The following is a 22,493-nucleotide window of genomic DNA, read 5'->3' as shown; positions in this document are numbered from 1 at the left end:
TTATCTCTCCTAATGGTACAAACATCAATACAGCATGGAATTGTGGACAACATCTTATCCAACGACAACAAAATATTCTTTAGTGTTGGGTCTGAGAGGCTAAATGTCATCAGATGGTGGTCCGTGGCTCAAATGCTGAATAAATAATGGACCTTGATTTGAAAAGGGTTGAAGACCACTACATGAGGTATCCCCCATCTAAGGTGACCAGCAGATTCATCTAACCTCAGGTTTCCCCCATCTAAGGTGACCAGCAGATTAATCTAACCTCAGGTATCCCCCATCTAAGGTGACCAGCAGATTAATCTAACCTCAGGTATCCCCCATCTAAGGTGACCAGCAGATTAATCTAACCTCAGGTATCCTCCATCTAAGGTGACCAGTTGATTAATCTAACCTCAGGTATCCTCCATCGAAGGTGACCAGCAGCCCCTCCTTCCAGTAGATGGTGTGGCTGCGTCGGACTCTGAAGGTGCTGCAGCGGTTCCTCTGGTTCCTCTGCTGAGTCCCAGCGAAGCTGTAGATCACAGAGTTCCTGCTGCGCTGGTTCCTAGCATTCCTCTTCGGCTCAAACGACTTCCACAACACAAGAAGAACAGGGACAGGAATTTTACATGGTGGAATACTCCGTCATAATTTGACATTACGACGTACTGTACGTTTAATGACGCGTTAACGTCATTACATTTGTTAATTACCTGGACGTCCATCTCCGTGAGGCTGATGAGCATCCTGGCGATGAAGCGCTCCCAGAAGCCGGCGGGAACGAAGCTCATCTTGAAGAGACGCTGCAGCGTGTTGGCGCTGTGCTGGCGGAAGCCCTGGAGGTCCATGGAGGGCTTGGGGGGGAGGAGGTGGGGCAACAGGAAACTACCAACAGAACACAGCAGAGTTAGAACATGGAGGGCTTGGGGGGGAGGAGGTGGGGCAACAGGAAACTACCAACAGAACACAGCAGAGTTAGAACATGGAGGGCTTGGGGGGGGAGGAGGTGGGGCAACAGGAAACTACCAACAGAACACAGCAGAGTTAGAACATGGAGGGCTTGGGGGGGGAGGAGGTGGGGCAACAGGAAACTACCAACAGAACACAGCAGAGTTAGAACATGGAGGGCTTGGGGGGGAGGAGGTGGGGCAACAGGAAACTACCAACAGAACACAGCAGAGTTAAAACATGGAGGGCTTGGGGGGGAGGAGGTGGGGCAACAGGAAACTACCAACAGAACACAGCAATGGTGGAAGAAATGCAGATGCCACTCCTTTACATGCCATATACCTGGAAGGCAGCATTCAGGAGAATTGCTTTTTCACAAAGTCTCCTGAACTCGAATGCAGCATTTTGCGTTGAACAAATTTTACCACTAGGTAAAAACTGCTCGGTTGCGAACTTGCGGCCCAAAAACAGCAGATCTACAAGCTTACAACGCATCGCGCTGCGACGCATTGTGAGCTTGTAGATCTACTATTTTTGCTGTTTTTATCCAAAAGTGCCCTCTTACGGAATTCCAGCCCCTGCCTCTCTAACACTCTCTGCACGTCCCTGAGGTGAGGTGAAGAGAGTTAGAACATGGTGGGCTTGGGGGGGAGGAGGCAGTGTTGATTATGGCTGCAAATTTAGATTTTAGTTTTAGTCACATTTTAGTCATCTGAAATGTTTTAGTGTTAGCCTAGTTTTAGTCGACTAAATATGATAAGATTTGTTTTTAGTACCTGTTGTTGGCCACCGGTAGCGCTATCTCAAACTTGGCCAGAAACTGGAAATACTGCTCTTCTGTCTGCTTGGTGAACCCTGTTCCCACCAGCAGCATCTAGAAAAAACAGAGAGCATGATGGGAGATGGAGTCAAAAACAGACAGCATAATGGGAGTGAAACAACCTCTCTGAACATGCACTGATGCAACTGATATACCGTATTTGTACAATACTTTCACACAGTCCAAAACTGCCTAAATCTATGATAATTTCACCATTATTATCACAGAAAAGTGTGCGAATTTATTACATTTCCTGGCTGCTTCGGGATTCAAAATAAGTCAGGAAATCAGATGATAGATCTGATTTTATTTGTGTGTGAGATCCAGGATCCAGGATACCACGCACTTCCACGCAGCCTAATATGTGATGTGTTTTTGTATTTGAAAACTTTAGTTACTACACTGTAGTTACTTTGATTATTATTACAAAACACACATTAACCACTTCAGCCCTATAAAGATTTCGGCCATTTGATAATATTTTCAAAATATTTGTATACATTTGAAAACTTGAAATAGCGCATACTTTCTACTTTTGGTACTTTAGGTGCATGTTGATGCCAATAGGGGGATAGCATAGTGACACGTTAGGTAGGATTTTGGCTTATTTGGGCGCCATCTTCATGCCTACATGTAGGATAGTAGGATAGGCTACTTGGCTGCCAGCCTGTAGTTTGCTTGTCAGTGACGCTGGTGTGTATACTGTCACTGCAGTACACCATCTTCCATCTTTGACTTGTCACAACTCTTCTACTCTATGGCTCTGGAACGACGGCGGTATTATTATTATTATTCGACGTTAGAAAATGTTCGGTTGTTCTGATCCAATAGCCGCCTCCCCTCCACTCACGTCAAAACAGTTCTCAATGTTTACATCTTACTTGACGAGAAGACATGCATGTGGACATATCCAATTATGGAACCAGGGAGACAGGGAAAAACACCACGAGAGTGACGAGTGATCAGTCATGTGTTCTCTCCGCAGTAAATAAATAAATAGCAGTGTTATGCTGTACCAGACGCGGATCTGTCTGTGTGCGATCTGACCATTATTATTTGTATTACACTGTCATGCGCGTTTGAGGACAGGTAGAGAGCAGAGCATACATGTGTTTGGGAATGTTGAAGGCTGAAGGTTATGTTATTTTGTCAGCCGACACCCAAATCAAAGAAACCATTGTATTTAAGTATTTGATATCTCCGACAGTCGACGCACTGCAAGGCTACAATGGAAGCATAATTCTGACCGCCCGCGTAGGAATGGACAAGTTAGGGTATTAAGTTTGTTTATTTTGTCATCTGAAACCAAAACCATAGTGGGCGTGTCACCGGGGCTGGGGCGCTGCCACTCTACCTATTCATGGCTTTTACCTGTCTCTTGGGTGAGGGAAGTTTGACCTTCACAGACTTTTGCACACTGTCACACGTGATCGACATTTTTGCACACACAAACAATGACTTTGGTTTTCCCCCGAACTTGACTCAGTGAGTTATGGACAATATCACCTTTATTTGGCAGATTTTTGGTTTTGGCCTAAAGAAGAAGACCTCGTCTTTAACGCTTTTCTTACTGTCTCCTACATAATGCATGATTGTCATTATTGTGTTCCCATAATTAGGGGCCGGAATGTAGGAGCCGTAATGTGTTTGCATTCTAATGCAATTCTTATGATGGACGTAGGTATGTCACTTTAATGGGCACTGCACAGGTAGTGGGCGTGTCACCGGGGCTGGGGCGCTGCCACTCTACCTATTCATGGCGTTTACCTGTCATTTGGGTGAGGGAAGTTGGACAGAGCGTGGGAGAAGACATTTCTGTTGACCGTATCAAACGCACCCTTTATCACCTTAACATTAAGCCACATTTAGTTATAGCTAAAAGCCTGGGAACAGTTGTGACTTACGTGTGGTGACTGAATAAACGGTAAAACTTACAGCTGGAATGGACCTGAATTCATTGCGTGTGCGTCATACAAGCGTCAACCAGAATAATCTGTTCTGAGCGAAACTACTAAAAGTATAGGGCTCTGGCCCTATACTTTTAGTAGATTTTTGAATTCCGGACATTTACTGTACTTAACTCTTACTTAAGTAAAACATGCGAGTACTTTCTTACCCTGAGGTCTTCCGTGCGGATCAGTCCGTTCCTGGCCACGGAGCGAGACGACTTGAGGTGGATGATCCTCTCCAGACACTCCGACAGCCAGACGGGACACAGGAAGTACAGCGTGCACAGACCGTGGCTGGTGTCGGGGAAGTGCAGCAGGGTTCCCGTCTCGATCAGGAAGCTGATGGCTGCGTTGGATGGATGAGACAAGATGTCATTATGTGCTCAATGTCCTCCAACCAGCTTTGGACTGAGCGAGATGTTTTTCTTCAATAACACGGGCTGGGAATGTCGGACAACAATGTTGGGCAACAAACAGCAGCTAGTACCAGTCTGCAGGTCCTCGTAGTCTATGATGTCACTTCCTGGGTTGTTCTGGATCAGGAGGTCCAGCTGGGCGTCGGTCAGATACTGGACCTCGTCCTCAGAGTCTCGTCTGAGCCGCTCCGAGATGACCGCCTCCTGGAGGGCCAGGTAGCTCCGAGGGATCTACAGATCAATTAGAGCAGAGTCAGGTAGCTTCTACTTCTAGATATCTGGTTCATAGACAACAGAGTCATGTAGCTTCTAGAGATCTGGTTTAGAGAGATAACAGAGTCGGGTAGCTTCTAGAGATCTGGTAGTTCATAGACCTTTTAGAACAATTTCAGATTTTTCTATGAATCGCGATTACAATATTAATGTTTCTGGATTAAGATAGATATTGTGTGCAAATTGCTAACATTGGCTTTTTCTGCAGAAGCATTTTAAGCGCATAAGTAGTAATCTGCCCACATCTGCCTCGGCAGCCATGCGATATCACTAATGAACACATGGTGGCAGCTTAATTTACCAGTAGTCTACTCTACACAATCATAGAATGTAGAAGAATTGTTATTTTGATCAACGTTTGTCTGTTATCTCTCCTGATGGTACAAACATCAATACAGCATGGAATTGTGGACAAAGTCTTATCCAACTAAATGTCATCAAATGGTGGTTCCGTGGCTCAAATGCTGAATAAATAATGAAAACTGTTGAAAACCACTGCTCTCTACAGTACTAAAGTGTGTGTGTGTGTGTGTGTGTGTGTGTGTGTGTGTGTGTAGGTCTCACCAGCCGTCCCACCAGTCTGTTTCCGCTGGTGGAGGTGATGCTGTTGTCCTTCATGTTGAGAGACACCCGATAGATCAGCTTCTTTAGACCCTCCACGCCTTCTAGAGTCTTACATGACACCTCACTGCGCACACACGCAGACACACACAGACAAACAGACACGCATGCACGCACGCACAGACAAACAGACACGCATGCACAGACAAACGGACACGCATGCACGCACGCACAGACAAACAGACACGCATGCATGCACGCACGCACAGACAAACAGACACGCATGCACGCACACACAGACAAACAGACAGACACACACACACACAGAAACAGACACACACGCACAGACAAACAGACACGCATACAATCAGTTCATATACACTGATTTTGCTTTGCTTTCTTGTTCATGGCATTTTATCCCTGCTGGCATTTTGTTTTAAATTTAGCAGGCTATTAAACTTCTCCCAATTGCTCCAAAGTGACTCGGCTTTGATTTGAAAATGTCAGTGCGTGCCTGTGTGTGTGCATGTGTGGGTGAGTGTACTGATTGCAAATTTGCAGGTGCTTCCAGATGACATTGGGGTACCCGGTATATGTGTGTGTATGTGTGTGCGCGTGCGCATGCGCGTGCGCGTGTGCGTGTGCGTGTGCGTGTGTGTGTGTGTGTGTGTGTGTGTGTGTGTGTGTACTGACTGCAGGTGCTTCAAGGTGACGTCGGGGTAGCCGGTCGCCCGCGCTCCGGAGGGCGAGCGACAGAGCGCCAGGATGAAGGCTCTCAGCGTGGCGATCCTCTCCGTACGGAACTTGGTGTCGATGAGGTCCAGGTGCGTTCCCACCACCACCACCGCGGAGTTGGGAGCGCGGGCCTTCATTTGAGATGAACAACAATTATTGTTGGCATAATCCGTCGATCGTTAAATAATGTCCGTACGTTATCAAACAGGTTTAAAAAATAGCGGAAATAGTTGATCTACAAGCTTACTAACCACCATTTCAGTGGTCACCTTATCACCTAGAACTGTAGTATGAATAGGCCGTAAGACAAGTCATTTCATGCTTGGTTTTATGTTTGGTTATGATATTTAGTCAACTAAATCGAAAAAAGAAAAAATAATCAGATGACTACAATATGACTAAAACTAAATTAAATTGTATTCAAAAGATGCAGACGAAGCAGAACATTCACTTAAACATCCGGGACAGTCCTGGTCTCTATACTGCCTCCCTCTGGTCATACTCAAGTAAATACTCAAGTATTCAAAAGCATTTTTTTTAACTATATCCAGTGCACAGTACAGTAGAGAGTAGAGTCTGGATGTTCCTGGGGACCCCCACACTGAGTTGCACCACTCAGTTCACACGGGTGTTTTTTTTTACGTGACTCAGAGATGTGTCACTGTTAGCCAATAAGGTGGTCACATTTGTATTTCCAGTGGGAGGGGTTCTGATTCTTAGCCAATAAGGTGGTCACGTTTGGATTTCCAGTAGGAGGGGATCTGATTTATAAGAAATGTTCTGGTTTTGCAAAGACCGCAGGAACCAACCGCTTACATTTGCGTCATCGTCGCCTCATCTACTAACTCACTGCAGGTGTCAGTGTGCTGATCAATGGTTGCATTGTGGCAGTGTAGAACTCTTAGGACATTTTTGGTAATGGCTTTCGTCCAATTTACAATTCAGGCATTTCGCCGACACTTAATCCAGAGCGATTTACAGTCAGCAAGAACAACACATGGTAATGCATCAAATACTAAAGCAATAAGCCACAAGAGGTCTCAGGTTACCGTTTATTTTACCATGGCTGAGAGGCGTAGTGAGACCCGACGTGTAGTGGAGGGTCTTCTACCCTCACCTATGTTGAGCAGCCATGGCCAAGTTCCAGACCATCAGACTCACCTCTATGTTGAGCAGCCAGGCCTGCAGGCTGGCCACAGACTCCTCCCCCATGGCCAGGTTCCAGATCACCACGTACAGAGCCTTGTCGGTGAAGAAGCACTGGTTGACGGTGGACATGTTGGCCGGCCCGCCGATGTCCCAAACGTTGAACGACACCGCAGAGTCCTTCTGTTGTAACGCAACACACAAAGGTCACATCAGAACAGTCCTTGTGTTGTCACACGACACACAGAGGTCACATCAGAACAGTCCTTGTGTTGTCACACGACACACAGAGGTCACATCAGAACAGTCCTTGTGTTGTCACACGACACACAGAGGTCACATCAGAACAGTCCTTGTGTTGTCACACGACACACAGAGGTCACATCAGAACAGTCCTTGTGTTGTCACACGACACACAGAGGTCACATCAGAACAGTCCTTGTGTTGTAACGCAACACACAGGTCACATCAGAACAGTCCTTGTGTTGTCACACGACACACAGAGGTCACATCAGAACAGTCCTTGTGTTGTCACACGACACACAGAGGTCACATCAGAACAGTCCTTCTGTTGTAACGCAACACACAAAGGTCACATCAGAACAGTCCTTGTGTTGTCACACGACACACAGAGGTCACATCAGAACAGTCCTTCTGTTGTCACTCAACACACAGAGGTTACATCAGAACAGTCCTTGTGTTGTCACTCAACACACAGGTCAGAACAGTCCTTGTGTTGTCACACGACACACAGAGGTCACATCAGAACAGTCCTTGTGTTGTCACACGACACACAGAGGTCACATCAGAACAGTCCTTCTGTTGTAACGCAACACACAAAGGTCACATCAGAACAGTCCTTGTGTTGTCACACGACACACAGAGGTCACATCAGAACAGTCCTTGTGTTGTCACACGACACACAGAGGTCACATCAGAACAGTCCTTGTGTTGTCACACGACACACAGAGGTCACATCAGAACAGTCATTGTGTTGTCACACGACACACAGAGGTCACATCAGAACAGTCCTTGTGTTGTCACACGACACACAGAGGTCACATCAGAACAGTCATTGTGTTGTCACACGACACATAGAGGTCACATCAGAACAGTCCTTGTGTTGTCACACGACACACAGAGGTCACATCAGAACAGTCCTTGCACACATTAAAAAATGTCAAATAGTTTTAGCGATAATAAGGGGTAAGGGTTGGTGCTGGTAGATATATATAGCTGCTAGTATTTATTTATTAACAAAGTTATGATGACTAAATATATTGACAATTTTGTCGACAAATATAAACTAGACTAAAATGTTACGGAGGGACTAGTGGACGCCATTCACAGCCCGCCAAAATACACTTTTGTCGACAAAATCAACTGTATATTTAGTCGGATATTTAATCGACTAGACACTAACTAAAACTTTTCAGATGACTAAAATGTGACTAAAACTAAACCATCTAGTGTCAGTGTGTTTTCCCCCTCACTCACGCTGCTGCTCTTGGCCCCGCCTCCGCTGCCCTTGGCTCCACCCCCGGTGGGCGTGTCCAGCTCCCAGACGGACGTGGCGATGCTGCGTTCCGGAGGGCTGAAGAAGTGGGCGGCCCTTCCGGTCTGCAACGCCTCCAGGAGGGCGGACTTCCCCTGCCGCGGAGGACCAATCAGCAGCAGCTTCATCAGCTTGCAGGGCTCCGCCTTGCGGAGGTGAGCTCGCAGGAACGCCATGACGGACATCGGACCTGAGCAGACGGACGGACGGTCAGTTGACCATGTGAGAGGACTGCACTTTTTATACCATACCACAGCATTATTAGTTTTTAAACAGTGGACCTTTACAGGAAAATCATTGCTGGACAAAATTTCTACTACATTGAAATATACTTTGAAATACTGAAATATCTAAAAACACATATTACCCACATAAAAACCCCAGGAAAGTGTTTCTTGTCTCCCAAACATCATTAAAATTAGATCTGGTTGCAAAAGGGGTGAAGTGGCCCTTTAAGATGTTAGCTGCTCTTGAAAGTCTGAAAATGATGCCTGCCTAAGTAATAAGCCTTAATACATACATATAACTAAAATAAAACAAAAAACACTTAAATGTTTTATTCACTTCAGAAATAGTTTTACTCAAGCGGGACAAAACCCATCGCAAGTTGATGATGTCATTTGTTCATGTGTGATCCAGCCCTATGGTATGCATGGAATGCATGTGCACATAAAAACCAAGATAATACTTCCTACTTAATATGAGCATCAAACCAATATTTTAAATGTTTTATTTGCATATGCATTCCATAAAACCCATAGAGCTGGACCACACATGGACAAATTACATCATTAACATGCGACGGGCATTGTCCCCCTTGAACAAAATATGAACCGTTTCTAAAATAAATAAAATATAGGTGTTTTTAAATGTAAAATGTAGTTATAGAGGGCAATCATACTGTATTAAGGCATATTATAAGTATTATTAGCCAAGGATCCTTTTAAGCAAGGAGAAGACCTCAGGGTCAGGTTGTTCTCTACCTTCTTTCCTGACTTCCAGAGGGACGTTCATGATGTTCAGGTCTTCGATGTCCAGCTGCCACAGGTTGGAGAGATGACCCAACTCCACCGGGAGCTCTCTGATACCTGGATTACTGAGGAGAGAGAAACCTGGATTACTGTTGGAGAGATACCTGGATTACTGTTGGAGAGAAACCTGGATTACTGTTGGAGAGATACCTGGATTACTGTTGGAGAGAAACCTGGATTACTGTTGGAGAGAAACCTGGATTACTGTTGGAGAGATACCTGGATTACTGTTCTCATAACAGATAAATTCCTGGTATTTCTAAACGTAACCTCGGTAAAATATGCCTAAACGGTTAAACGTAACCTATTTCTAACCTTATCCTCAGTAAACTATGTCTAAACGGTTAAACCTAAGTAGTTTAGAGACCAGGATTACAGCATGATTACGGCAGGGGAAAATAAATGTTGTGTGTTTTAAGGTTACCCTTATTACATGAGGATAATGTGGTCAGAGAAATAAAAAAGAGAGATAAAATGATAAAAGAAAAAAACGTTTTTTATTAAATTCAGCAGTCAGCACACAGTAGCTATAGGGGATTGCACTGGGAGGAAATGTAGTAGCTTTGGTTGGCTTACCCCAAAAGGAGGAGAAAAACCAAACAAAACAAAAGAAAAAAAACTCAAAGGGGAACTTGTTGATGCTCCGATATAAATCCTTTTTTTTTTGGCATCCATGTTCCAGAACAATCCAATCTCTGTGAGAAGCCTTTTGAGAGATTCTCACCCATTCGCTACGCTCATTGTGATACAGCAGCTGTGGTCGCAGCATGGAGGGCTCGACTGAGGACGATCTACAGAGAGCTACACTCATATGATACACAGCAGCTGTGGGTGAAAAAAGTACGGGTGGCAGTGGTAGAGTGACCGGATGACAACCGCAAGGTTCCCAGTTTGAACCCGGGCTCCCCCAGAGCCAGAAGTGTCCTTGAACCCCTAATTGCTCCCGGTGTGGTGCCTTGCATGGTTTCCTCTGCCATCGGTGTGAATGTAATGCACAATCTATGTAAAGCCTTTTACTCACAAGTAAAAATACTGCAATGTACAACTACTCTGTTGCAACTTGCAAGTAAAAGTCCGGTATTCAAAATGCAAAAAAAAAGTGCATGAAAATTCATTGAAAAACATTGAAAAATTCAATGTTTAAACATCTTTTGAAAATAGCATATTTTCAAATGGCTGAAATGTATATAGGACTGAAGTGGGTAATATTAATACAAATCTACAGAGTAACTAGTAACTAAAGTTTTCAAATAAATGTAGTGGGGTAAAAGTACAATATCTGCCTCTGACATGTAGTGGAGTAGAAATACCTCACCATTGTAAAATGTCATAAAAAGGGTCATCGCCATCTTGTGGTGGACATTTTTGCCAAAATTCCAATTTGTGCCATGGACATACACAAGGAGCAGACAACTAGGAAAAGTGCCCCTCAGGGCACAGGTCACCACCAGGGCAGGTCAGGTTGTGGCCTCCTGGTGGCGCTATAATAGGCCAATGTGAAAAGCGTGCCATTTCTTCTTATGCCTTTGATGGCAATTGGATGATTTGAGGCATTTTGTTCCAAAAATGTGTTTTGCAAAAATCCACCTGTTGCTGGTGCTATAACAGGCCAATGTGTAAAGGGTGGGATATATTCCTCAGCCTAGTAGGAAAGTCTGTGAAAGATTTCACGTAAATTGCACGCTGTGTTCATGATTTGAGGCTTTTTGTTCAAAACTGGCCAATCCTGCAAACTTAGCCAATAGGTGGTTGCACACTGGACGCATTTTTGGGCAAACCGATATCCGAAGCTATATCCGAAAAACGCGCTAGGTGTGAGGGGACCTTTACTATGGAATATAAAATATCGGGCAGCTCCGTCTTGAGCACATGACTATAGAGATACTGTGTAACGATTTGCGGGATTTTGGACAGAATCTGGAGGAGTAATAGCAAAAGATGTGTTTTGCAACAGTCGGCCTCCTGGTGGGGCTATAACAGGCCGTTCTGGAAAATGTGGGGCAGAGCTTCATCGTTGGCATCCAGGGAGTTGGCATTGATCGGGCCAACAATGCCGGAGATTAGCTGGTGCACACACACACACACACACACACACACACACACACAGACAGAGTGCAAAACATACTCTCTCCCCATGCCTTCGGCCTGGTGGAGCTGGCCCTGAATGACCAAAGCAGGTCTGTAACTCTGAGAGTGTTCAACATGGAACCAAATTACACTCTCAGAGTTGAGGTGGTCCTTGCAAATAAAACATTTGTGCGTGTGTGTGCGCGTACTTGGACAGATAGAGCTCAGACAGCGTGGTCAGACCACACACGGACTGAGGGACACAGTCCAGATGGTTGTCGTTCAGGAAGAGAACCTCCAGAGAGTCACGCAGGATGATCGGAAACTCCACCGCACTCACTGCCAAGAGAGAGACAATGACGCACACACACACACACACACACACACACACACACACATGTATACACACACACACACACACACACAGACACACACACACACACACACACACACACACACACACACACACACACGTTTATCCCATCAGGACCGGAGACCAGATTCTACAAAATGTATTGTGAAAAACCTTATGTTTCTATATCAGTGGTTCTCAAACTATTGTATGTCAAGGACCCCCAAACATTATATACAGTACCTGGGTCAGGGTCCCTCCGGCTCCACGTGGTCAGAAAGGCCAGCCTCCTGGTTTTGGGTCCCTCCTCACTTCTAATTAAGTCACAAATTAAAACCTTAGTCAGCTGATATAAACAGTTGTGAATGCATATAAAAAGGTCTTTAATTTAGGAGTTGAGAGTCCAATGTTCATTTATTTAAGCTTTTTATCAGGGATGGTGTGTTGGGGGTATAATGTCATCCACCTACCTGCCTAGAAGAGAAGAGGTAATATGGACCTACAAACCTGCCTAGCTGGTTCCTGGACAGGTCCAGCATTCGGAGCAGAGAACACTTCCACTTGTTGGGCGCTGGGAGAGCTGAGATCTGATTCCCACACAGTCTCAACGATACCACAGACTGGAGAGACACAAGGAAGACACAGTATCAGAGACACCACAGACTGGAAGGAAGGTAGAGGTGGAGAAATATTATATATAATATATAATGTATTCTTACTATCATTCAGTTCAAGTTTCTCATATGTTTATTAAAAAATTACACCCGTGTGAAGTGAGGGGCGCTAATATATTAGTGTGTAACTCATGTTGATTAGGTGATGTAATAGTGAGTTAAAACAAACAATATGACGTAATGAGGCACATTATGACGTACATTTTCCCTTCATTGTCAATGGCGTTTACAAAACAAACATTGAACTAAAGACAACCATTAAACCTGTATATAGGAGGGTCTGGCGACCCTCAAAAATGAATACAGTATAATACAGTACTTGGGAATTTCCAACTTTTACTTCTAATCCACTACATCTCAGATACAAATATTGTACTTTTACTCCACTACAATTATTTGACAACTTTACTTTCTAGATTTTAATTACCGGGATGATTACAAAACATAATTAAACCACCGCCGTAATCTGAAAACCCAGCCCTTCAGACTCCATTTTAGCCCGTAGCACTTGCCCTAGCCTCGACCACCGTACAGGCGTACGCAAAGAGCAACTTATCTAACTTAGATAGCATTTTATGTAGACATAGCACTATAGTGAATATGCATAGTTTCATTATATAGATATTCCACTGTTAGGTTCTTAGCTTATGTATGTTTCATGATGACTATTCTTTTTCCTTTTGTTTTATGTATATGTTTTGTTCTGTCTTAATGTAATTGTATGTACAATTATCTATTTGAAGAATCAGAATCAAAATCAGAATCATGATTTACAAGCTTGGGGACTAAATTATTATTATTATTATTATTATATCATTAATTAACTGATTTTATTATATCATTATTAGAGTCCCTTTCCTGGTGCTTTAAGGAGGAAAAAGCATGAGTAAAATGTCACTGTTGCAACAGCACCATCTTGTGGTGTTTTAAAGAATCACACAATGTATTTCTGTAGACATAAGTGTCTAATGTCACCTCCACCGGCCACTGAACATTATGAATTCACATTAAGCGGCATTTAAACCAGATCAGAATGAATTCACATTAGGCTGTATTTAAACCATATCAGAATTAATTCACATTAAGCTGTATTTAATCAGAATTAATTATGAATTCACATTAAGCTGTATTTAAACCAGATCAGAATGAATTCACATTGAGCTGTATTTAAACCAGATCAGAATGAATTCACATTGAGCTGTATTTAAACCAGATCAGAATGAATTCACATTGAGCTGTATTTAAACCAGATCAGAATGAATTCACATTGAGCTGTATTTAAACCAGATCAGAATGAATTATGAATTCACATTAACCTGCATTTAAACCAGTAAGAGTATATTTGACATTAGAAATATTTGACAAGAATTGTCACGGCCTCCTCAATGCACATTGCACACTGCTCAGTAAAGTCAATAGAAAATACCTCCAGCTCAAATATATACGAGGGCAGCTCCTTAATGAGGTTGTCTGAGAAGTCCACCTCATTCAGGTGAGTCCTCCAGAAGATAGACATGGTGTTAGGAAGACTCTCTATGACGTTGGAAGAGGCTCTGCACTGTTTCTGGAGAGAGAGAGAGAGAGAGAGAGAGAGAGAGGTGGTAAAACAACAGATACAGGCCCATGGGTCTGGGAAGGTGGTGGAAACAACAGATACCTACCAGGGGGCAGGCCCATGGGTCTGGGAACGCGGAGAGCTTGTTACGGCAGACATTGAGGATGCGCAGGGATTTGAAGCAGTGAGTGACGGCCGTCGGCAGGACGGTCAGACAGTTGTCAGAGACGTCCAGCTCCTCCAGCTTACGGAGACCGATCCAGTTGGTGGCTGATGATGGAACAAAGCATAGCTTAACCCATTCTGACCTGAGATCAGATTCTAAAAATGTCTTCTACATCCTGACAGTTTTCTGAAAAAGCTATGTTTCTATGTCAGTGGTTCAAAAATAGCAGACCTACAAGATACACAAGCTCTACTGCTTTTAACTCTACATGTAATAATGCCGTTTAGATGAATAAATTAATGAATGAATATGCCAATATTCATTTAAAGGGAGGTAAGGCAAGCGATATTTTTAAGTGTTGAAAGGATCTATATTGTGATAGTTGCTACAGTATAGTGTTTGTTCAGTAACAGGAATCGCTCCATCTCTCCGGCTCTGTGAGTCACAAAAAATACATTATTGAAATTGTCACAAAATCCAAACAATGTACTTTGTGTTTACTAAAGAGCTGGAGAGATGGGGACTGTTTTCTTCTTTTACTTTCAGGGAGTGATTTATATTGACACTACAGCGAGTACTAGTGCGTAGTACAGTGTAATAATGCTGAGAACATACCTTCAGGGATGTGGAACAGGGAGGCGAGCTGGTTCTTGGAAGCTATGAGTCTCTGGATGTGGGTGAGATGAAGCAGTCCCGTGGGCAATGAGGTCAGCTGGTTCTGAGAGAGAATCAACTGACGTAAACTGAAAGAGAAAAGACGAGAACATCATGACACTTCAAGCGGAATGAAACTTTGAAAATGTTGCCTTATATAGGTTGTTAAAGGCACCATACTACCATTGCCTATTTTTTTGCATTTTTCAATAATGTTCCACCACTTCTTAGGACTTTTGATATGTTGTTACGAACATATTTATGAAACAAAAAAACAGTTGGAAGCATTTCTGTTGCAATTTGTTCTGGGACATTTCCCAAAACGCCTGCACTATTAGGAGGTGTTTACCCGGTACAGAGAACCTCCAGGGAGCTGGGCGCAGCAGGCAGATCTTTCAGCAGGTTGTCGGAGAGGTCCAGGCTCTGCAGTCGGAGCAGTCCCCAGGGCACCACGGAGGGCAGCGCTGCCAGCCTGTTGGACGACAGGTCCAGACGGGTGACACGACTGGACACGTCCATGAACCAGTCCAGCTCCAACCAGGGCAGCTTCAGACCGCTCCAACACACGCTGACGGCCTGCGCGTGAATGGATGAATGGATGAATGGATGAATGAATGAATTCATTAATTAATTAATGAGTCTTTATTGTCGTGTCTTGTCGTGAAGACCCATCACATTCACTTCCCACACAGGAACTACACAACAAAATGATTTGGTTAAAACAAAACAGAAACTAGAAATGCACTCTGTCGAGCTGCCAACTTGCGCCTTGCACACAAGTAGGCCATCTGCGGCCATCCTGACATGAAAAGGGTTGAAAAGCACTGCTGTACAAGTGTACATAGACGCACCTGGTCCTCCTCTGCGGCCTCGTCTTCCACAGAGGAAGAGGAGGACGAGTCCTGTATCTTCTGTCTGAGGAGATGTTTGCTGAAGACAGGATGGTCCATGAGGGTGTATGAGGAGAACCCTGCTCCGTTGTGGAGGAGGAACCACGCTATCCCCTCATTACCTACACGCACGCACGCGCACACACACACACACACACACACACACACACACACACACACACACACACACTTATGTGTGAACAGAGACTTACGATGACAATGTCAATGACGTCAGCGTCATTGACTGATGGCTGTCAGGTGGGGAACGGAGGAGGAGCTTTCAATTGACATTGACCCCAGATAAAAGAGGCACTTGAAGGGAAAGGGTGCGTGTGCTACTCTGGTGTTGAGTGTGTGTGTGTGTGTGTGTGTGTGTGTGTGTGTGTGTGCTACTCTGGTGAGCGTGTCAAGAGTTGACAGAAGGACCTAGAGAGAGAGAGAGAGCCGGAGTCAGAGATCGGTTGGCACACCACGATACGACTCGAGAGAGAGAGGGCTCGTGTGTGACCAAGCTGGTGATGACGGGGAGAATGGAGTGAGCTGATCTATCTGTGGACGAGCCAGGACCAGGAGTGGTGTTACAGAGTGCGGTATTTTCGAGTAGGATATTGTATTTATTGACCATATTAGAGTGACCATGTATAGGATAAATAAACATGTTATATTTTGATCCATGATTCAGTCAGTCTCTCTCCGCCTATTTATGGTTTTTGCTCTACTGCCTGATAAAACGTGAACCTGTGTGTGTCCTTGAACAAACTGAAGCTAAGAATAATAATGACAAAAGAGTTTACGTTGCTCTTCAATTAGTCAACGTATGGCGTAGTCCCAGGGTTATTCACTCAATAGTTAATAATTAATGGTTGTATGCCTTATAAAGTCTAAACAATAAGACACGCGGGTAACAGAACAATAGACTGCAACACTACTCCGACCAACACTGGCTTTGTTTGTTAGAAAGGCTACGATAATCACGTAATCACAATTTGTGGAAAAGCTGAAAAAGCAGCGGCACTAGGTTGAAACACGTTTTTTTGGTCATGTATATTGTCAAGAATGTGAACACAGTTTAACGTCAAGAATGTGCTTTGAGTGGAGCGCACCGCCACTCCTTTGAAGTGAGCCGCTTTGAAGTGTTTTTAAGGCAACCCAGAGCCATAGAGTAAGACAGAGTTACGGGGCTTCAGTCCAATGGTGGCTCTCCTACATAGACTGATATTGAGAATGGCAACAACAAATAGGGACCTGGACCGGAAGTAGACAGAAATGCACTGGACCCAGGCAACAGCCCAGCTTTAATGATCTTAAATCCCAATATTTTAGATTGTTTTGTAGTAATCGTACAACATAAACATTACAGCGACTTTAGTTGTTACTGTACAATACTTTAAAACAGTTGTCATGCTGCACAAATGCCTGGAATTGCTCTTATTTGCGCCGCCCCGGTGTGAAAACAATGTATTTCAAACTCCAGCTTGTCCCTCTCCAGGCTGATTGATTGATTGATTGAAATCTTTATTAACAGTTTGCAGAATTACAGTACATTTCAAGCACAAACTCAATACAAAGACTGTTAACTGTGAGTGGACGACCCAATTAAGCCTTACACTTGTTTACTTGTTTACACTTGGCTGCATGAACAGCGCTCGAGCGCTCGGTTTCCCCCTCCACATTAGATGGCTCTGAGGCAACCAATCACAAAGTGGTAAATCACATGTGTCCTTCCTCACCAACCAATCACCAGGTGTTAAATCACATGTGTCCTTCCTCACCAAGCAATCACCAGGTGGTAAATCACATGTGTCCTTACCAGCTCGTGCGGCAGCGTAGAGCGGCAGCCCTGTGATGACGGCGAACTCGTCACTGCGGATGGCACAGTCCTCCGCGTCTGCCTTGTAGCTCTGGACCAGCAGCCTGACCACCTCCATGTGACCCTGCTGGCACGCAGTGGACAGCATCCAGTTGAGAAGGTCACCTCTGAGACAGCGACCTAGAGAGAGAGAGGAAATACAGCATGTACTCTCTACTGTACTGTCACACCTGAAATCATCATATATCCAGTTAATATGTATGTGTGTGTGTGTGTGTGTGTGTGTGTGTGTGTGTGTGTGTGTGTGTGTGTTAGATTTTTGCACAATTGTCACTTCACTGTCATATAGGGACCCCCAGGTTGAGAAGCATTGGTGTAGACAGACGCAGGACAGAATGAATAAATGCCTGTACATCTCCATAAACACAAGCCAAGGCACATTGATTTACTGTATACAGTACAGCACATTTCCCACAAATAAAACTCAATGTGCTCGAAGACATTTATCTCAGCCTTTATTTGTCCTATTAGGTGTCCTCAATGTTTACCAAGTGAACCATCTTCAAATTGGTCTATTTGTTGATGGCTCATTGGGGAAAACCATTATCTACTGTTAATCTATTTTGCGTATAATAATCAAGTCCATAATAACTCAACACGTAGCTCAAATCACCTCAGAACCCCCAAAGGGCCTGTACGTCTCAAACTCAGTTTAAATATGGAATAATTTTGTTTAATAAATTCTGTCAAAATCAACACTGTTCCTAGGTTCAAGGTTCAGGTTAGTCAACAATACCAATTACAAGCAAAAGTCACGTGCAATTCATTGTGCGTTCAGAGCATAGAGTATTAAAAGGATAGAGACTAAACTAGGGCGAAGCTCCGCCCCCTCCGCTATTCATGTCAGTGGAAGTTGCTCAGTGGCGTTTTGAAGCACCCGGAAGGCTGCCGGAAGTACCGTCTTTTCGCTGATTCAGCATTTCACTTCCGCATTTGGACAACAAATTTTGGTGTCCAAATGCGGAAGTGCACCCAGAGTGCACCTGGGCTTTACATTGGGCGCTCGGTTGCACGGGGTTTCCTCGTCAAGAATCCACGGGTCGGCCTGCAGTCCTTCCTCTTACCACTAGGGCCCAGCGCTTCAACATTGGAGTGCATAGCTGGCCCCTTGGTTCAGAGCCAACACAACAGCTACAGTCTCAGTCTCTACAGTCTCAGAACGTTAAAAACGAAGTTGCTTAAATCCTACTATACATGTGCCATGTCTCTGCGTGCGTGTGTGTAATGCACGTAACTCGAGAACCGTTTGACCCACAGACTTCACATTTGGTGGCAGTGGTGGGATGGCCACCTGTAGGAAGGTCCCCATGGTGGGACAGAAAATACAAATGCAGTTATGGTTCATAAGTCTGATGGCGGCAAAAAATTATTTCTAAAACGGTTAGTCCCAATACTTGATTCTGATTGGCTGGTTACCGTCTCACGATAAGCCACACCTTCAATCACTTTATATAATTCCCAGCTTATCCCGCAGCTCTGTAGCTGAACTGGGGAAGGGGTGCACTTGATTGCCTTACACACCCTGGGCGTGCGGGCGTGGAAGCACTGCCCGTGCTCATATGACTGTGAGGCTCCGGGCGGCCTCGTAAAGACATCAAGCGCCTCCTATTCCCCCGTCACAGAGACTGGCCGTGTGAAAACAAGGAAGTGTGGCTCGCTCTGGTGGGCGCAAAGCGTAGATACTTTTGTGAATTTAATAGTTTTCTATTGCTAAATGTTTGTAACCATTTTAGAAAAGCAATACGCCACGCGAGGTCCCAGCTTACCGGGTATTTTATAATGGCTGACAGGGTCGGAGACTCACTACGCCTCTCAGCCATTATAAAATACCTGGTAACATGACACCTCTTGTGGCTTATTGCTTTAGTATTCCATAGCCTTTGTGTGTGCGGCTAGCAAGGCTGAGAAACGTTATAGCCCTATATACAAACCTTATAGTCCTATACAAAGTCCTAAACAAAGACTGTAGAAAATGCACAGTGGTGGTGATGTTTCCTCCTTACCGGGCACAGAGTCCAGCAGTTCTTTGACCAGGTTGGCATGACCGTAGTGGGCAGCCAGGATGGCGGGGTTGTTCTCCGACGGCTCCAGGGGCAGTGGGACGCGCGCCTCGCGCAGGAGGTAGCACACGCTGTCCAGGTCGCCATGTTGGGTGGCCACGCCCAGGAGGCGGAGCTAGAAGACAAAATAACACAGTGTTGGGTCACAGGAGGTGGCACTAGAAGACAAAATAATACAGTGTTGGGTCACAGGAGGTGGAGCTAGAAGACAAAATAACACTGTTTGGTCACAGGAGGCGGAGCTAGAAGACAAAATAACACAGTGTGGTGAGGTTCCAGGCAGGGGCGGAAACTCCGTGGGTTCAGAGGCGCGACTGAACCCCCTGGCATTTTGGCAAAGGCGCGACTGAACCCACTGTTTATAATTGATCATGTTGAAATGTTGCTGAAACAATTTAATGTGTTCTTCGTTGTGAACTGAAACACTGTGTTCATTAACAAACTGTAAATAAGGTACCAACCGGAAAAAAAAAACTAGTTTTTTTTCCACCGCTGGGGGGGGGGGGGGGGGGGGGGGGGGGAGGGGGCGTGGCTGCATGAACCCCCTGCCGTTATAAGAACTTTCCGCCTCTGGTTCCAGGTGGTCCCCAGCAAAATGATGCAGAGGTGGTATAACAAAATGGACCCTTATACGAACTTTAACTCTTGAGAGCATAAAATGACCCCCCCACACACACACACACACACACACACACACACACTTCACTGACATCTAGGGACCCCCCCCCGTCCTTCCCGCAAATGATGTTTGGACCCCGAACCACAGGTTTAAAACCACTGCTCTATCAATCAAAGCAAGAAAACAGACTTCAAAATGTGCTTAAACCCCTTGTTGTGCATGGCTTTGTACACTAGATGGCAGCACAACCATGAGTGTAGAAACCCAGAATCAGAATCACTTGATTTGTCATTTTCTGTACTTGCATTGCATACATACAGAACATGAAATACCGTTTCCCCTCAGTTAGTGGCAATGCAACATAAAACATACCTATTTAAAAAAGTTAAAAACTAAAACAAAACATGGACAAACATTTTAAAAGAGCCCCAGTAGGCCTATGTATGATGACGTGCAATTCATATGTAAAAGTTAAAAAGTTACCAACACCACGCACAGCCTATGGATAAATAAAGTGGCATGCTATCCTTAAAAAAACGTTTACCAGCAGTTTTATACAAGTGCTGTTGTGCCTTCCAAAGTGATTTTTTTTTGTCCAAACTATATTTTCAGATAATACAGATAATACAAGACTGTAATTTGATTCATAAACAGCAGCCATTGTTAGACAATGATGCAAATATTTTGACCAAAATCTACAGTTGCTTTGATGGCGTCGCGTAATGGCTGATTTGACACTCATGCTGAAAAGTAAAAATAGCAGATGTACAAGCTCATGACGTGGCGTAGCGTGACACGTTGTGAGCTTGTGGATCGACACTGATCTCACGAAAAGCAGTAAAAGTATAACATTGATTGAAGAGTTGCAAAACCCTCTCCGAACATAGTCCTACAATTTCTACAAAGTATGGGAAGAACTGATCCAACTAGCTATATTATTGCAATGAATATATTGCTTTGAACTGGACTCGCCTTCTTCTATAAATCTAAACTGTAATTGGATTGCAAGATTTTTAAGCTTTGAAGGTTGCAGCCTTTTTTTTTGCATGAATCAGTGCTATTGAACACCCTCACCCTTTACGTCTGTGTGTTGTTTCAAAAATATTGAACCAATGAAAAGTGCTTTGGATAAAACCTCTTAACTCCATTGGACCCTCAAACTGTCTGCTAAAGTAATGGCTCGTACACTGCACGATATTTGCTCCGATTACGCTGTCGGGGAGCATTTTTGGCACTTGCCGACAAAACTCCCGATCTGACACAAGATCGGGCTTAAGGTGTAAGGTGTTCTTAATTTCCTGAAAAACGTATATTTTTATTTTCCTGGTGTTGGGTGGTTTCTTCCCAACAGCAGAGATACATAATGTTATCCTGCTCTATTTTGATCCTGTTTCTTGTTATTCTCCACTGGTAAATCACAGCAGATTGTCAGTGAGGACTGACTGGTTGTTCAGGTTCAAACCATGTTACCAGGACGCGTCTTTGTGCTAGAATTTGATCTGAGACGCACGCACGCACGCGCGCACACATGCACAGACGCACACACACAGTGATCCACATCCATTCAGCGTGCAGTGGTCTTTTTGTTTGGGGGGGGGGTCCCAGGTGACAGTGAACATATCAAGTTACGAGGTCGCGTCTTTGTGCTAGAATTTGATCTGCGACACACACACACACACACACACAGTGAAGTGACAAATTTAAGACATTTTTTTGTTAAACTAAAAGAAGAATCTACAAGCTCACAACGCCTCGCAATGTGAGCCGTTGTGAGCTTGTAGATTGGCTTTTTCCAGCATGCAACCAAGTGTAAAATCAGCCATTACAACGCCATCAAGGCACCGCCAACATACATTGTAGTCGACAAAATCAACTGTAGCTTTAATTGACTAAAAAAGTCAATTCTTACAAACGAAATTTGTAATCAAAAGACTATGACAAAACAAAATCTAAATTTGCTGAGAAAATCAACACTGCATCACAGGGTCCATTTTTAACAAATTTAAACAATCAATATGGATCGACTGCCACCCTCAGTCTCGGTCAGCATTGAGCGGTTACCATTTCGCTGACACAGTACACAAACCTCTCTTCCTCTTTTTAAACCGTTGAAACCCAATACTGTCCATACAGTACAGCTCATACTGTACCCATACTGTACTGCACG

The 22,493-nt window shown here is 44.3% G+C and overlaps 1 protein-coding gene across 1 annotated transcript in view; it reads right to left on the bottom strand.

The window, feature by feature from the left end:
* lrrk1 (leucine-rich repeat kinase 1) overlaps positions 1-22,493 on the bottom strand; it is a 99,681-nt gene that overhangs the window by 62,747 nt on the left and 14,441 nt on the right. Inside the window, exons 4-23 of the mRNA XM_080772463.1 lie at positions 19,651-19,822; positions 17,588-17,767; positions 15,739-15,899; positions 15,237-15,463; positions 14,849-14,976; positions 14,174-14,337; positions 13,939-14,076; positions 12,346-12,458; positions 12,082-12,152; positions 11,696-11,825; positions 9,372-9,484; positions 8,331-8,578; positions 6,849-7,016; positions 5,646-5,818; positions 4,956-5,079; positions 4,190-4,349; positions 3,870-4,048; positions 1,710-1,807; positions 699-870; positions 398-576 (exon numbers count right to left, since the gene is read on the bottom strand). Of these exons, the coding sequence (XP_080628589.1) occupies positions 398-576; positions 699-870; positions 1,710-1,807; positions 3,870-4,048; positions 4,190-4,349; positions 4,956-5,079; positions 5,646-5,818; positions 6,849-7,016; positions 8,331-8,578; positions 9,372-9,484; positions 11,696-11,825; positions 12,082-12,152; positions 12,346-12,458; positions 13,939-14,076; positions 14,174-14,337; positions 14,849-14,976; positions 15,237-15,463; positions 15,739-15,899; positions 17,588-17,767; positions 19,651-19,822 (3,098 nt within the window). The remainder of the gene's footprint in view (positions 1-397; positions 577-698; positions 871-1,709; positions 1,808-3,869; positions 4,049-4,189; positions 4,350-4,955; positions 5,080-5,645; positions 5,819-6,848; positions 7,017-8,330; positions 8,579-9,371; positions 9,485-11,695; positions 11,826-12,081; positions 12,153-12,345; positions 12,459-13,938; positions 14,077-14,173; positions 14,338-14,848; positions 14,977-15,236; positions 15,464-15,738; positions 15,900-17,587; positions 17,768-19,650; positions 19,823-22,493) is intronic.

Source organism: Protomyctophum bolini, assembly GCF_963924005.1.
Source record: "Protomyctophum bolini genome assembly, chromosome: 1".
Lineage (NCBI taxonomy): Eukaryota > Metazoa > Chordata > Actinopteri > Myctophiformes > Myctophidae > Protomyctophum > Protomyctophum bolini.
The sequence above is the reverse complement of the archived record's forward strand: the minus strand, read 5'-3'. Positions and strand labels throughout refer to the sequence as shown.